Raw genomic sequence first — 17,791 nt, 5'->3', positions numbered from 1 at the left:
GGCGCTACACCAGCAGTTCAGGATAAGCTGCCCACCTCCTTACTACAAGTATAGTACTTAGCGGCTACCCCGGGGCCATTCCCCTAGTAATTATTTGGGGCTGCCCAGCCCTCAGGTACTTCAGCAGTGTTTACCGTTGAGGGTATGTTCCATCGGTCAGTTAACGCTGTGGATTGGATGTTGCGTACATCCGCAGTGTCAAACCCACAGGGGCCAGATCTTACAGCATAGTGGATGGGATTTCAAGAAATCCCATGTACTCTATACCGTGCACCGACGCCCATGGCTTACCTGCAGAGATGGACATGTGGCGCTTCTTTCTAGACCACAGAAAGATATTTATCTTGCAGAGATGCTCAGTCTTCTCAAGATAAATATCACAGTCCAATGTATATGGCATGGTGATTCTGCACAGTTCAATGAACACATGCAGAATCACCTGCGTTCAAAAGCCAGCAGCACTTTGGATACAGGGGACATGTGCTGCATCCAAAGCGCTACCTAACACTGAATGTGTGGATATACCCCGAATCACTGTCAGCCACATCATATCTGTAATGAGTGATTTATCGCAAGGGAGCGGGCAGTTACAAGGGTAGCAATTGTTTAGGGCTGTCCAGCCATAGTACTTCTTACTACCCATCGGAGAGGTGAGTGAGACTCATAGGTACTGTAGGATGGGACTGTATATACTGGGAGCCAGGGCCAGACTGGTCATTGGGCAGTTCTGGCAAATTCCAGAAGGGCCAGTGCCAGTAGTGGGCCGCTGCACACTGTGCCGTTGTCAGCGGCGCCAGCGCCAACTCACCCCCCCGCCGCATTCAACTATACCGGCGTCTATGACTCCGGTACAGTTGAATGCAATGATGGAGGCGAGAGCGTCTGCTGTCGCTCCCTCTCCCATCATTCCCCACTCTGCCTCATGCTGACACTGTGGGTGCACGATGACGTCATATGATCATGCACCTGCTGTGTGCCGGGCAGTGAAGCGGCAGCCACCGAGACTGGAGTAGGGAGCAACACGGGCACGAGGAGAGGTGAGGAGAGTGTTTTTTTTTTAACTGGACTGTGGGGCCATTCTTGGGGGGCTTTGCTGTATACTACTACGTAGGCTGTATACTACTGTGTGGGCTGTATACTACTATGTGGGCTGTGTGTGCTGTATACTACTACGTGGGCTGTATACTACTGTGTGGGCTGTATACAACTACGTGGGCTGTATGGGCTGTATACTACTACGTGGGCTGTGTGTGCTGTATACTACTACGTGGGCTGTGTGTGCTGTATACTACTACGTGGGCTGTGTGGGCTGTATACTTGTTATGGCCCCAATGGCAGAGGGTCTCAGGAATCAATACCAAGTCTGCAAACACAAAAAAACAGCTCATAGGGCAGTGGTAACTGGGCTGACCATATATATCTAATCCTAGCACCACAAATAGAAGTAGCCGGGGAACGTGCCTACGTTGGTTCTAGACATCTTGCGCCAGCCGGAGAACTAACTAACCCTAGAAGGGAAAAGAAAGACCTTTCTTGCCTCCAGAGAAAAGACCCCAAAAGTTAGATACAAGCCCCCAACAAATAATAACGGTGAGGTAAGAGGAAAAGACAAACATAAGAATGAGCTAGGTATTTAGCAAAGAGAGGCCCACTAGCTAATAGCAGAATATAGTAAGATGACTTATATGGTCAGCAAAAACCCTATTAAAATATCCACGCTGGATATTCAAGAACCCCCGAACCGTCTAACGGCCGGGGGGAGAACACCAGCCCCCTAGAGCTTCCAGCAAGGTCAGAAATCACATTTAGTACAAGCTGGACAAAAATAGTAGCAAAGCAAGTAACTCAAAAAACAAAGAAGCAAGACTTAGCTTAATTTTGCAAGAGCCAGGACCAGCAGACAGGAGCAACAGAAGGATCTGATTACAACGATGCCAGGCACTGGACTAAGGATCCAGGAAGTTAATATAGCGACACCCCTGGACTAACGACCCAGGTGAGTGCCAAACAGAAAAAAGACAATCCCAGAGTCATACCACTAGTGACCACAAGAGGGAGCCAAAAAGTCTAATTCACAACAATACTACTACGTGGGCTGTGTGTGCTGTATACTCATGGGCTGTGTGTGCTGTATACTACTACATGGGCTGTGTGGGCTGTATACTACTGTGTGTGTGCTGTACACTACTATGTGGGCTGTGTGGGCTGTATACTACTGTGTGGGTTGTATACTACTACGTGGGCTGTATACTACTGTGTGGGCTGTATACTACTATGTGGGCTGTGTGGGCTGTATACTACTATGTGGGATGTGTGTGCTGTATACTACTATGTGGGCTGTGTGTGCTGTATACTACTACGTGGGCTGTGTGGGCTGTATACTACTGTGTGTGGTGTACACTACTACGTGAGCTGTGTGGGCTGTATACTACTGTGTGGCCGGTATACTACTACGTGGGCTGTATGGGCTGTATACTACTGTGTGGGCTGTATACTACTATGTGGGCTGTGTGTGCTGTATACTACTTTGTGGGCTGTATACTACTGTGTGGGCTGTATACTACTATGTGGGTTTTATGGGCTGTATACTACTATGTGGGCTGTATACTACTATGTGGGCTGTGTGTGCTGTATACTACTTTGTGGGCTGTATACTACTGTGTGGGCTGTATACTACTACGTGGGCTGTGTGTGCTGTATACTACTACGTGGGCTGTATGTGCTGTATACTACTGTGTGTGCTGTATACTACTGTGTGGGCTGTATACTACTGTGTGGGCTGTGTGTGCTGTATACTACTCTGGGCTGTGCTGTATACTACTCTGTGCTGTGCTGTATACTACTCTGTGGGCTGTGCTGTATACTACTATGGGGCTGTGCTGTATACTACGTGGGCTGTGCTATATTATGCAGGCTGTGCTATATACATGTGGGTTGTGCTATATACTATGTGGGTTGTGCTATATACTATGCGGGTTGTGCTATATACTATGTGGGTTGTGCTATATACTATGCGGGCTTTGCTATATACTATGGGGGGTATATTATAGTCTATGGGGGAGGCCGTGTTATATACTATGTGGCTGTGTTATATACTATGGGGGGCTGCATTATATTCTATGGGGGGCTACATTATATATTATAGGGAGGTGATCTGTATTATATTCTATGGGGGGCTGTATTAGATTTTATGAGGAATGATTGTATCATACTCTTTGATGGGGCTGCATTATATTCTATAGGGAGGTGGGCTGTATTCTATTCTATTCAGGGCTACATTATATTCTATGGGGGCTGTATTATATTTATATTCTATGAGGGGGTGATTGCATCATACTCTGAGGGGGCTGCATTAAACTATGAGGGGGGCTGCATTATTTTCTATGGGGGGTTACATTATACTCTGTGGGGTGGCTGCATTATACTCTGTGGGGTGGTGGCTGCATTATACTATATGGGGGCTGCATTATACTATATCGAGGACTATGGGGAATACGTTATACTATGGGGAATACGTTATACTTAAGGAAGAACTATGGGGTGCATTATACTATGGGAATATGGGAAGTGAATTGTACTGCATGGATGACTATGGCGGGGTATTATACTATATGGAGCACTATGAGGAGTGTATTATACTATGTGGAGGACTGAGCAGTGTATTTTAATATATGGAGGACTATGTGCTATATACTACATGGGCTGTGCTATATACTACATGGCTGTGCTATATGCTACGTGGGCTGTTATATACTATGTGGCTGTGTTATATGCTATGTGGGCTGTGGTATATTCTATGTGAGCTGTGTTACATGCTACATGGGCTGTGCTTTATGCTACGTGGGCAGTGTTATATACTATGTGGCTGTGCTTTATGCTATGTGGCTGGGCTATATGCTATGTGGGCTGTGGTATATACTATGTGAGCTGTGTTATATGCTATGTGGGCTGTGTTATATACTACATGGCTGTGTTATATGCTACGTGGCTGTGTTATATACTACATGGGCTGTGTTATATGCTACGTGGCTGTGTTATATACTACATGGCTGTGCTATATGCTACATGGGCTGTGTTATATACTACGTGGCTGTGCTATATGCTATGTGGGCTGTGCTATATGCTACGTGGGCTGTCTTATATGCTACATGGGCTGTGTTATATACTATGTGGGCTGTGCTATATACTACATGGCTGTGCTATATGCTTCGTGGGCTGTGTTATATACTATGTGGCTGTGCTATATGCTATGTGGGCTGTGGTATATACTATGTGAGCTGTGTTATATGCTACATGGGCTGTGTTATATGCTATGTGGGCTGTGTTATATGCTTCAGGGGTCCCCTGGCCAGATTACCCTCATGTGCGGCGGGCAGGGAGCAATCCCTGCAGCTCCGCTGCCTGCAGGAGAAAATGGCAGCGGAGCAGAGCTGCATGGAATGGATCCATCCTGCTTCCTGCCCGCACTTCTTGTCACACAGCAATGACTGAATGACATCATCATTCAGTGCTGCGGCTGTGCGAGACAGGAAACTGCTGGTGATGGTGGGGCTTCAGGATACCTTGCTGTTGTGAATTAGACTTTTTGGCTCCCTCTTGTGGTCACTAGTGGTATGACTCTGGGATTGTCTTTTTTCTGTTTGGCACTCACCTGGGTCGTTAGTCCAGGGGTGTCGCTATATTAACTTCCTGGATCCTTAGTCCAGTGCCTGGCATCGTTGTAATCAGATCCTTCTGTTGCTCCTGTCTGCTGGTCCTGGCTCTTGCAAAATTAAGCTAAGTCTTGCTTCTTTGTTTTTTGAGTTACTTGCTTTACTACTATTTTTGTCCAGCTTGTACTAAATGTGATTTCTGACCTTGCTGGAAGCTCTAGGGGGCTGGTGTTCTCCCCCCGGCCGTTAGACGGTTCGGGGGTTCTTGAATATCCTGCGTGGATATTTTAATAGGGTTTTTGCTGACCATATAAGTCATCTTACTATATTCTGCTATTAGCTAGTGGGCCTCTCTTTGCTAAATACCTAGCTCATTCTTATGTTTGTCTTTTCCTCTTACCTCACCGTTATTATTTGTTTGGGGCTTGTATCCAACTTTTGGGGTCTTTTCTCTGGAGGCAAGAAAGGTCTTTCTTTTCCCTTCTAGGGTTAGTTAGTTCTCCGGCTGGCGCGAGACGTCTAGAACCAACGTAGGCACGTTCCCCGGATACTTCTATTTGTGGTGCTAGGATTAGATATATGGTCAGCCCAGTTACCACTGCCCTATGAGCTGGTTTTTTTGTGTTTGCAGACTTGGTATTTATTCCTGAGACCCTCTGCCATTGGGGTCATAACACCTTGCACAGAGGTGAGTTTGTGTGTGTGTATGCAGAGAGGTGTTCGCTGCTGTGTGTCTGTGTGTGTAGGTGGAGGAGAGGGCAATGATGGGGGTGATGGGGCAGAAGGCAATGATTGGGTTGACAAAGAGGGCAATGATGGGGGTGATGGGGCGGAAGGCAATGATGTGGTGGTGGGGCAGAGGAAATGATGGAGGTGGTGAAGAGGGCAATCATGGGGTTGGGGGAGAGGGCAATAATGGGATGGGAGTGTGGAGGATTGGGATGAGAGGAAAGGGGATTTATAATGGATTTAGGAATGGGGAGGTGGGGGAAGACGTTATTACAGACACATTTCCTGCACAGTGAGCCCCAAGCTGTCTGTGTCCGCCACTGCTGACTGACATCGACTTTTTCCACTTTATACCAATTGTATTCCGTTATTTGTGATTGGTTTATTTAGGAATTTGTACTAACCGCTATATTGCAATGCTGCGACCTGACAACATTTAGTAAAAACCACGATGGAGCATAATTTAAGGGGGGCTTGTGTTTGAAGTGTTTTTTACATGAAGATTTACCGAGCATTTACACTACATCATTATCTTGAACTTAGGAACCATTTTTTCACAATAATCAGTTAAACTGGTTGCTAATTATCCGACAAACTAGCAAAATTCTCGTTTATCGGATAAATCATTTTTTAGTTTTCCCAAAAGATTATCATTCTTAGCAGCACATCATCCTGTGAACAAGATTTGCGCTGCTGAGAACAATGGCAAAGTATGCACACTGAATGATTTATTACAGATCGCTCTGTGTGCATTGAAAGCACAAAGTGTGTAAACAGGCTACTCGACAACCACCCAACGACATACATATTGGTTGGTTAATGCCGTGCACTGCACAGTATAAAAGTACCTGTAAAGAGGTTCAGTAAACTAGAATATGACCACAAATTAACTGATAGAAATATGCCAAATGGTATAGAATCACTAGGTTTCTTAGCTAAAGGCACACAATTTCTTCCTCAATATTATATTGTTACACTGTATTTATAAGTTCATGGCCAATGTGCATGACTTGAAACTATTGGCAAGTAGAGATGGAGAACAGCAATTAGCGGTGATCAGTCATGGAAGTAATAACACAATAGCCAAATGTCTATTTTCTCCAATATAAAAAATAATAATGGTGACATTAAATAATTTACAAATGTATGTATTATTTTAGATCAATATCATGAATATGAATTCTGCAAAAATGTTAACAATTTTTTTCATGTTTTTCTACGACACAAAGAAATGGAGAAATGGATGCAATGAGCAAATACGTACCAGCTCCTTTTTCTTCATACATTCCATAAGGATCATAAAAAGGTGCTGTGCTTGGGTTCGAGTATAGGTGAAGGTCTTCTGAATAGTAACTAGTAGTTGGTCCCTTAATGATTCATTAATAAGGCTGAAAAGAGATGCAAACAATATAAATAAAATTACATTTGCAGGTTACAATATCTTTGTGATTCACAAACATCCAAAAAATCCAAAATTGAGAGTCTTCAGTAGTTTATACTGGATGATCTGGTCTAGCATCCAGATCAGTAGTATCCGGTGGCTAGATGGGAGTCCCGTGAATCTCTTACCTTCCGGTATCCCCAGGGTGGCATATTATTTGTCAGGGCTAATGCAACATCACAGATGACATCACACCAGCCATGGCTAATAATCAAAAGCCTCCATGGGAATAAAGGAATGTAAGAGATTATCTCTCTGGGACTTGATGTGACCCTTCAATACTGATATTTTCATGCACATGATGCTGTTCTCAGGGCTGCAAAAATATTTTTTTTCACAAGTAGATATGTCCTTTTTCCTTTTTATTTTGTGGTGATGAGAATTCATCTGCATTCTAAGCTTTTGTTCTGTTTCCCCTATGTATAGACCACAAGTTGGACTTTTTCTACATATATTAAAGGGCATCTGTCCGTACTATTAACTCTCTTAGGCTATTTACATGGAAATGTAGGTCATAGGAATCTGATTAAAATGATACCTTAATAAATGCGATATTGAGATCCAATATCTTATTCCAGAGAAATCCAAGTTTTTCCTATATGTACAGTAATTCAGCTGTTAAGAACTACTATAGGCAGGACATAGATCTGCATAAGTATCTGCCTCCAGAGATTATTTTAAATGTAAGGGGCCTTACCAGTGTGAGACAGATAACTATCGCAGCACAGTAAAACTGAATTTTGTCTCATACCAAACTAATTAACAGCTGCAGGTCTCACAGCTCTGCTGTATCGCAGCACTATTGCAGCCCTGTCTGCCTGTGAGATGGAGGCTGAAGCTAAGAGGAACCTGCAGATGTGTCAGTTATAATCACATACAGCTCTGCAGTGAGATCAGAAGAGCAGAAAGAGGCCATTACGTAACTTCACCTTTTATTGAAAATAAGCTCTGGAGGCAGATTCTCATGCATACCAGTGTCCTGCCCAAAAGTTCTGAACAGCTTGTTTACATATAAGAAAAACATGGATTTGTGTGGAATAAAACCTTGGATCACAGATGTCAAGGTGTTAATTTATCCAACTTCCTATTACCAGCATGGCCATATAGATGGCTTAGGTGTGCTAATCCTACTGACAGGTTTCATTTGAGCACACTACATTAGGTGTGGTGCAGCTGAAAGTACCTGGAATCTTGTAATCCTGATGTGTTTAGAATCTTTATTGTCCATGGTCATTACTTACAAGCAGGCTTTTTTGCCTGGTTGCTTTTGACAGCGATGCTTCTCAGATTTGGGGGTTGTCTAAAACAGAACAGTGAGGTCTGGAAATATGTATTTTAATTGGACTTCTTTTTGAAATAATGGTTATATTTTCTGTATTTGCTCCCCACAACACCTCTACATTTGGATTTTACGTGACTATTAGAGCTACCAGGTGACTATCTTGTTTAATTCCCTAATGTAGGAGATGGTGTCTTGGTATTCTGCTGGCTCTTTACTTTGGTTTTTAATTGTTCTTAATCAAAAATGTCTTTCTGAGGTCACCAACATGTTCATCTCTATCTGGTCTTTTGGAACATATTCTTTTGTATTTGATGGCTTTACTGTACACAATAGAGTTTTAATGTGTTTGCAATGGAAATAGTCCAATATGATGTATGTTGCACGGCCATTTGGCTTTTGGTACAGGGACAGCTCAATTTTATTGTTCTGTACCTTAATGATGGTGTCCAAAAAGTTTATTTCAGTACAGTAGTTGAGTGCTATGTCGATAGTGGTATGAAATTGAGAAGCACGCCCATCAAAGTTGTTATCCTCTTAATATGTTGCAGTCATCATATTATAAATGTGTCCTTAAATTTGCTAATTTTGCCTTTTTGTCCAGCTAATTCTTCTCTTTTCTCTGTTCTATGTAGAAACAGCAAGTTTCTTGTTCCTGTTTCTTGTTGGATCTCTTGGATCTCTCCGCAGCATTCGACACTGTGGATCATCAGCTCCTTCTCACTATGCTCCGCTCCATCGGCCTCAAGGACACCGTTCTCTCTTGGTTCTCCTCCTATCTCTCTGGCCGATCCTTCACTGTTTGTTTTGCTGGTTCCTCCTCCTCTCACCTTCCCCTTACTGTTGGGGTTCCTCAAGGATCAGTCCTAGGCCCCCTCCTCTTCTCTTTGTATACTGCCCCTATTGGACAAACAATCAGTAGATTTGGTTTCCAGTACCATCTCTATGCTGACGACACCCAATTATATACCTCTTCTCCTGTTATCACGCCGACCTTTTTAGAAAACACCAGTGATTGTCTTACCGCTGTCTCTAACATCATGTCCTCCCTCTATCTGAAACTGAACCTGTCAAAAACTGAACTCCTCGTGTTCTCTCCCTCTACAAACCTACCTTTGCCCGACATTGCCATCTCTGTGTGCGGTTCCACCATTACTCCAAAGCAACATGCCCGCTGCCTTGGAGTCATCCTTGATTCCGAGCTTTCATTCACCCCCCACATCCGATCACTGGCTCGCTCTTCTTATCTGCATCTCAAAAACATTTCCAGAATTCGCCCTTTTCTTACTTTCGACTCTGCAAAAACTCTTACTGTCTCACTTATTCATTCTCGTCTGGACTATTGTAACTCTCTACTAATTGGCCTACCTTTTACCAGACTCTCCCCGCTCCAATCTGTCCTGAATGCTGCTGCCAGGATCATATTCCTCGCCAACCGTTACACCGATGCCTCTACCTTGTGCCAGTCATTACACTGGCTACCCATCCAATCCAGAATCCAGTACAAAACTACTACCCTCATCCACAAAGCACTCCATGGCTCAGCACCACCCTACATCTCCTCTCTGGTCTCAGTCTACCAACCTACCCGTGCCCTCCGCTCTGCTAATGACCTCAGGTTAGCATCCTCAATAATCAGAACCTCCCACTCCCGTCTCCAAGACTTTACACGTGCGGTGCCGATTCTTTGGAATGCACTACCTAGGTTAATACAATTAATCCCCAATCCCCACAGTTTTAAGCGTGCCCTAAAAACTCATTTGTTCAGATTGGCCTACCGCCTCAACGCATTAACCTAATTATCCCTGTGTGGCCTATTAATAAAAAAACAACAACATAATCACGTTCCTCCATCATGTTCTCATACACTTTATGCAGTTAATAGCCTCTGTGTCTGTACTGTTACATACTTAGGTAGTTAACTGGTTCATGCAGCTTTACATGAACACCCGAGCCTTACACTATGGCTGGTCCAAATAACTAAAGCAATTGTTACCATCCACCTCTCGTGTCTCCCCTTTTCCTCATAGATTGTAAGCTTGCGAGCAGGGCCCTCATTCCTACTGGTATCTGTTTTGAACTGTGATTTCTGTTATGCTGTAATGTCTATTGTCTGTATAAGTCCCCTCTATAAGTTGTAAAGCGCTGCGGAATATGTTGGCGCTATATAAATAAAATTATTATTATTATTATTATTATTGTTGCTCCAGATGATTAAAATGCTGTTAGTATAATGATAATAGTCCAGAGGCCTGATGGGGCAATAGTAAAAAGAATTCACCTTTAAGCTTGATCACGAAAATATTTGAGTATTGTGCCATTTTACTTCCCATCGCTGTATCACTGTGCTGTAAATATACAGTGGGTACAGAAATTATTCAGACCCCTTTAAATTTTTCACTCTTTGTTTTTCTTTTTTCTTTTTTTTTCATTTGGTAAATTCAAAAAAGTTCATTTTTTTCACATTAATGTACAGGGTGGGCCATTTATATGGATACACATAAATACGTATAATGGGAATGGTTGGTGATATCAACTTCCTGTTTGTGGCACATTAGTTTATGGGAGGGGAAAAACTTTTCAAGATGAGTGGTGACCATGGCGGCCATATTGAAGTTGGCTATCCAAACTTTATTTTTTCCAATGTGAAGAGGGTCATGAAACACATCAATCTATAGGGAATTTCACAAGAAAAACAGTGGTGTGCATGGTTTTAACGTAACTTTATTCTTTCATGAGTTATTTACAAGTTTATGACCACTTATAAAATGTGTTCAAACTGCTGCCCATTGTGTTGGATTGTCAATGCAACCCGCTTCTCCCACTCTTGACACACTGATAGCAACATCGCAGAAGAAATACTAGCACAGGCTTCCAGTATCCATTGTTTCAGATACTGCACATCTCGTATCTTCACAGCATAGACAATTGCATTCAGATGACCCCAGCATCTGAAACAACGGATACTGGAAGCATGTGCTAGCATTTCTTCAACAACTCTGTGACCATTCTTGACTGGCCCAGCCAGAGTCCTGAACTAAGCCCAATTGAGCATCTCTAGAGAGAGCTGAAAATGTCTGTCAACCAAAGTTCACCATCCAACCTGACGGAACTAGAGAGGATCTGCAAGGAAGAATGGCAGAAGATCCCCAATTTCCAGGTGTGAAAAACTTGTTGCATCATTCCCAAGAAGGCTCATGGCTGTGCTAGCTCAAATGGGTGCTACTACCCAATACTGAGCAAAGGGTCTGAATACTTATGACCATGTGATATTTCAGTTTTTCGTTTTTCGTTTTTAATACATTTGCAAAAATTAAAAAATTACTACATTTCTGATTTTTTCAGTCAAGATGGGGTACAGAGTGTACATTAAAGTGAAAAAATGAACTTTTTTGAATTTACCAAATGGCTGCAATGAAACAAAGATTGACAAAATTTAAAGGGGTCGGAATAATTTCCATACCCATTGTATGTTGTTACCAAATGCAAAGTAATTATAGGTGAGAATGAGTTCTGTATTTTTTACAACAGAATCAGCATTCCTGTGTTTTCCATGAAGACTGTACTGGCATTTAATTCATCTTGGTGTGGGATATTAGAATACAAAGACTACATGTCCTTGGTGGCTAGGATGGTTCCATCTGGTAGAGGACCAACAGTATCATTGCTAGTTTATTCAATAATACATTTGTGTCCTGATTGTAGCTGTGTATATTAACACCAACGGTTAAACAATACCACCGGTTTAAGAACACCTTCCACTCAGCTAAAAACTTGCTCTGTATGGGTGCTCACACATGAAATGATTAGTCAATTAAGAAATGTGCTCCTCAGTCCTCATAAAAAAACTATACACTAGACCTCAACAGTTGAAAATATTTAGCTATGACCTGCCCCAATGTTGATAGCTTCGCTTCACATCACTTGTCTTATTTATCCCACTATTTTTATAGTATGTCCAGTTGTGTATAAATACGTGACTCTTTGGATATTGTGTTAAAGGGATTTTCTGGTCTTTAGCTTGTACCTAAACTGTATAATGTTGAAAGTTTGTAATATACACACTGTCAGCATTTTGTATCGTTGCCTAGATACTACACTTCGGCATGTGACCAGACTCACTCCTCATTTTGGAGGATCTATTCACATCCTGATTAGTCTTTTCCTGTGCTGTTCAGAAACTAGTTGTAACATCATGATTGATACCACACCCAGTATTTGTCAGATCCTTCCCTAGCCTCCTTCTTCAGCCTCCTGGAGCCTGCACAAAATACAATGCAGCAATGGCATAACACAGTTGATTGGCCTAACCTGTCCAATCAGCTATTAGCAGTTACATATAGCTGAATTAAATAGGGAAAAGGAAGCTCTCTTAACTGCGCTATACTGCTGTCAGGACTCTGAGCATTTTTTACCTTTTGTGCATTACTGCCCTTTTCCAAGATGGCGTCTTTGGTCTCATGTGCACTGTGTCTTCCTGCTATAAAACTCCACCCCAGCCTTCAGTCTGTGCTAGAGTATTCTGCCTTGCATCTAGCTCCTGACCTCTGATTACTCCCTGGCTATAGACCTGCTCCTGTGAACCTGTGTGGTGATCCTGCTAATCAGCTCTGAGTTCCTGCTGCATGCACACGTTTCCAGTAATCCTCCTTCATCTGCTGTTCGTGTTTACTTCCATCTGCATTTGCTGGACATGTAAGCTGTTTCTGCTTTGCAATAACCTGAGACTATTAACCAGGCCTCCCTGGTTGAGCTAAGATATGATTTGAACTGCCTAATAAGCATATCTATCTGTGCCTGGACTAAGACAAGGATTTATTCATGTCAAGTATCCTCAAGAATAACTGTGCTTCATAGACTTTCTGCTTGATTGCATTTTCCTCTGAAGTTTCCTATAGACTGCTAAGCTGCGTTTATTATTTGCACCAAGTGTTGTGGACTTGAGTTTCTCTCTGCACCTGTTTGAATCACCGTGTGATAATATAGACTTTACCACTTATAAAACTGTGTCCTGTAGTTGTCTTGTTCCACGCAAAGAGTCTCCTGAGTTATCCTGTATAATTATTACAGGATACTCTAGCCTAAAAAAAAGGGAGACTGCTGGAACAATGACTGCAGAAAGCAAATTAGAGCAGGTGTTTTCCATAATTAGATCACTGCAGAAAGATGAAGAAGGTCTGCAAAAGAAGTTTGGAAGCTTTGAACACAATCAACAAGTGTTTGGACAAACTTTGCAGGACTTGAGCAACCGCATGGCAGCCCAGGAAAACAAACTTGCTGGCATAGAGTCCCAGTATGGACGGGCTTTTCAGGACATAAGAACGCAAATAGCTGCACAAGTGACTTTACCCTCTGGGCAACCGCCACCAGCTGGCCCACCTAAGTTGCCCCCATTCAGATTTAATGGTGATCGCGACAAATTTTGTGGCTTTGTGAATCAATGTATGCTATATTTTGATGTGCATGCTGACCGTTTTCCTACTGATAGATCCAAAGTATTGTGTGTAATAATGCTACTGACCTCACGAGCGCTCACCTTTGCGAATCCTATGATTCAGTCTCGTGACCCACAGTTAAATGACTTGGATGATTTCTTGGCCGCTATGGCATTAATGTTTGATGACCCTAATCGCCGTGCAACCGCTGAATCTGCTTTGTTGTCTTTACGCCAGGCTAAATGTTCTGTTATTGAGTATGCCACTGATTTCAGGAGATTGGCAGTAGATACCAATTGGGACAGTTATGCACAATTGCCTATTTTTAAAAGGGGTCTGTCTAGTATTGTAAAAGATGAACTAGCCCACTCTGAGTCACCACAAGAGCTAGAGACATTTATACAGCATTGTGTGTGCATAGACATTCGCCTTACTGAAAGTAGGCAGGAGAAATTTGCTGCATATAACCGTATTTCTAACTTTTCCCTTCCTTCCAAAGAGCCTGCAGGTAAAACCTCTCGGGAGGTGGAGGAGGTGCCCATGCAAATTGATTCCGTTCAGAGGCGCGAGATCAATAAGCGCCGGGAGCATTGCGTTCGTGAAAGTCTATGTTTCTACTGCGGCCAGTCTGACCACTTCTTGATCAATTGTCCTAAGCGTCCTAAATGGCCTAACAAGGTGCTAGCAGCAGTAGGGGAGTATCACAACTGTGATGATGAATCTGACATCTCTGAATGTAGCCTGCCTTTAAACGCTGTATTCCATTCACTTTCTATGACTTCACCCCCCAAGGAGCTGAAGGAAAAGAACTCTCACTGTTCTCTCCCTATTAAGATCCTGTGTTCAGGACAGTGGATTTCCAGTTCAGCTATGATTGACTCTGGTGCAGGTGGCAATTTCATGGATATCGCATTTGCCAAGGAACATGGTATTAAAATTCAGCAAAGAGCCTCTCCAATTACCATGCAAAGAGTGGATGGGTCACGTTTAATCTCTGGGCCTGTGGATAAGGAGACCGTACCCCTTGAAATTTTGTTGGAGCCTAATCATCAGGAGCAACTTTCTTTCTTGCTAATTTCTTCTCCTCATTTTCCTGTGATTTTAGGCATTCCTTGGTTGCGTTCTCAGAACCCAATTATCAACTGGGAGACCAAGGAGATTATCTTCCCAACAAGGAGCAACTCAGCGTTAACAGAAGCTGTCCCTGAGTCCACGGCTACGGAACCACATGTACAGGTATTTTCTTTACCTCCAGCTTAAAAAGAGTTCTCTGAAATCTGTGACAAGAAGAATGCAAATCAGCTTCCTCCACACAGGCATTGTGATTGTCCCATTAAGCTGCTTCCCGGGGCAGCCATTCCTTTTGGTAACGTATACCCTTTGGCGGCACCTGAGCTTCAAGCCTTAAAAGAGTATATTGATGAAAATCTGGCCAAAGGCTTCATACGTCCTTCTTCCTCACCAGCAGGGGCACCTATCTTTTTTGTAAAGAAGAAGGATGGGACCCTGAGACCCTGTGTTGACTATCGAGAACTCAATAAGGTAACCGTACGAAACCGTTACCCTTTGCCTCTGATTCCCGAATTACTGGAAAGAGTCCGCCATGCTAAGGTGTTCTCTAAACTGGATCTTCGTGGGGCTTACAATTTGGTGCGTATTCGTCCAGGGGATGAGAGGAAGACAGCATTCAGATGCCGGTATGGACGCTTTGAATCTCTTGTGATGCCCTTCGGGCTTTTTAACGCCCCTGCAAAATTTCAACACCTTGCTAATGACATTTTCAATGATTTGTTGGACCAATTTGTAGTGATCTATTTGGACGATATACTAATCTTTTCTGACTCTCTACAGGAACATGAAGAACATGTCAAAACTGTTTAAGATGTCTGAAAGAGAACCATCTGTATATTAAGCTGGAGAAATGCGAGTTCCATCGTTCTGAGATACAGTTCTTAGGTTATATTGTCTCTCCCCAGGGGCTGAACATGGAATCTGGTAAGATTCAGGCTATCCTTGACTGGCCGGTACCCAAGAATGTTAAGGAGGTCCAACGTTTTATTGGTTTTGCAAATTTCTACAGACGCTTCATTCGAAATTTTTCTGATATTGTCCGTCCCATTACTTCCTTGGCAAAGAAGGAAAAGCCCTTTAAGTGGTCATCACAGGCTCAAGAAGCTTTTGATCGGCTTAAGATCTATTTCACATCAGCACCGCTGTTGATACACCCAGATCCAACACTTCCTTTCATTGTGGAGGTGGACGCTTCTGATAATGCTTTGGGGGCTATTCTCTCCGAAAGAACTGGAGAGAAGGGTCTGCTACATCCTTGTGCTTTCTTTTCCCGACGACTAACCTCAGCAGAGAAGAATTACGACGTGGGAGACAAGGAATTGCTGGCTATTATTGCGGCTTTCAAAGAATGGAGGCATCATCTGCAAGGAGCTGCACAACAGATCATAGTGCTAACTGACCATCGCAATCTAGAGTTCCTTAGATCCACTAGATGTCTTTCTCCTCGTCAGGCTCGTTGGAACTTATTTTTAAATCAATTTAACTTTGTTATCTCGTACCGTCCAGGTTCTCGTAATGGGAAGGCTGATGCTTTATCCCGAATCGATGCTGCGGATTCCGTACCTGGAGCCCTGTCCAAGACCATTCTATCTGATGCCAATTTCATCAGAGTTATCCACGATCAGGACTTGTGGAAGGAGTGCAGGAGGCCTATGAAGGTGATGTATTTCTGGCCAACCCACCTGTGGATATTAATCTTGTCTTTAAGGGTGGCATGTGGTTCAGAGATCAACATATATACATCCCGGAGGTCGTCTGTCTGCAGATCCTCAAGTTGGTACATGACTCCAAGTTGGCTGGTCAGAGGGGGGTACAGAAGACAAAAGAGTTCCAGAACCGATTCTTCTGGTGGCCAACTTACCTGAAGGACACCAAGGACTATGTTCTCTTTTGCGAGGTATGTGCCCGTTACAAGACTCCTCATGTGGCACCTACGGGCCTTCTACAACCATTACCTGTTCCGTCCTGCCCTTGGGGGTCTATATCAATGGACTTTATTGTGGAGCTGCCTACATCGGGGGGCATGAATACAATCATGGTGGTAGTTGATCGCCTGACTAAAGCTGCTCATTTTGTTCCGTGCAGCGGCCTCCCCTCAGCTAAAGATACAGTGAACTTGGTTATACAGAATGTCTTTGGGTTGCACGGGGTTCCGGATGAGATCATCTCTGACCGTGGAGTACAGTTCACTTCAAGATTCTGGAAGGGGTTTTGCTCTGCACTCAATATTAATGTCTGTCTCTCTTCTGCTTACCATCCCCAGACAAATGGTCAGACTGAGCGTGCCAACCAGACTCTGGAACAATATCTAAGATGTTATGTCAGCCATCTCCAGGATGATTGGTTGGAGTTGTTGCCGTTAGCCGAATTTTCATATAATAATTCTCAGAGTGCCTCCACTAAATTTACACCTTTCTTTGCCAATCTGGGTTATCATCTGTGTATTTTACCTAGGTCTCCAATTAATTCTCCGGTTCCGGCAGTGGAGGAAAGGCTGACTGCGATGAGACAGAATCTGGAGGTTCTGAAGGAATCCCTGACCGCAGCTCAAGAACGTTATAAGAGATCGGCTGATAGATTCCGTAAACCTGCACCCATGTTCAAGGTAGGAGATTCCGTGTGGTTAGCAACTAAGAATCTGAAGTTAAACGTTCCTTCACAAAAACTTGGACAGAAATTCATTGGCCCTTTCAAGATCAACGGTATTGTGAGCTCTGTGGCCTGCCGGCTGAAGCTGCCTAGGACAATGAAGGTACACCCAGTTTTTCATGTATCTTTACTAAAGCCTGTATCTCCTAATACCTTCCAGGGATGTGTTGTGCCACCTCCGCAGCCTGTGGTGAGTGATGGGCAAGAACAATTCGTGGTGGAGGAAATTATTGATTCCAGGATTCGCAGGAATCGGCTCCAATATCTGATAAGATAGCAGGGATATCCCCCTGAGGAAGACTCTTGGGAACCTGTGGAAAACATCAATGCCCAACAGAAGATTTCTCGTTTTCATCAGAGATTCCCTGAGAAACCAGGTCCAGGATCGTCCTGAGGCCACTTCTAAGGAGGGAGTAATGTCAGGACTATGAACATTTTTTACCTTTTGTGCATTACTGCCCTTTTCCAAGATGGCGTCTTTGGTCTCATGTGCACTGTGTCTTCCTGCTATAAAACTCCCAGCCTTCAGTCTGTG

At 43.4% G+C, this 17,791-nt stretch overlaps 1 protein-coding gene across 6 annotated transcripts in view; it reads right to left on the bottom strand.

The window, feature by feature from the left end:
* The window catches only part of TRPM3 (transient receptor potential cation channel subfamily M member 3), a 1,089,849-nt gene that overhangs the window by 281,712 nt on the left and 790,346 nt on the right, over positions 1-17,791 (bottom strand). For all 6 annotated transcript variants that reach the window (XM_077249054.1, XM_077249055.1, XM_077249056.1 and 3 more), the window contains exon 8: positions 6,646-6,769. In XM_077249054.1, coding sequence (XP_077105169.1) covers positions 6,646-6,769 — 124 coding nt within the window. The remainder of the gene's footprint in view (positions 1-6,645; positions 6,770-17,791) is intronic.

The sequence above is a fragment of the Ranitomeya variabilis genome, chromosome 1 (assembly GCF_051348905.1).
Source record: "Ranitomeya variabilis isolate aRanVar5 chromosome 1, aRanVar5.hap1, whole genome shotgun sequence".
Lineage (NCBI taxonomy): Eukaryota > Metazoa > Chordata > Amphibia > Anura > Dendrobatidae > Ranitomeya > Ranitomeya variabilis.
Note: the sequence above shows the minus strand (reverse complement) of the source record. Positions and strands in the feature narration are given on the sequence as shown.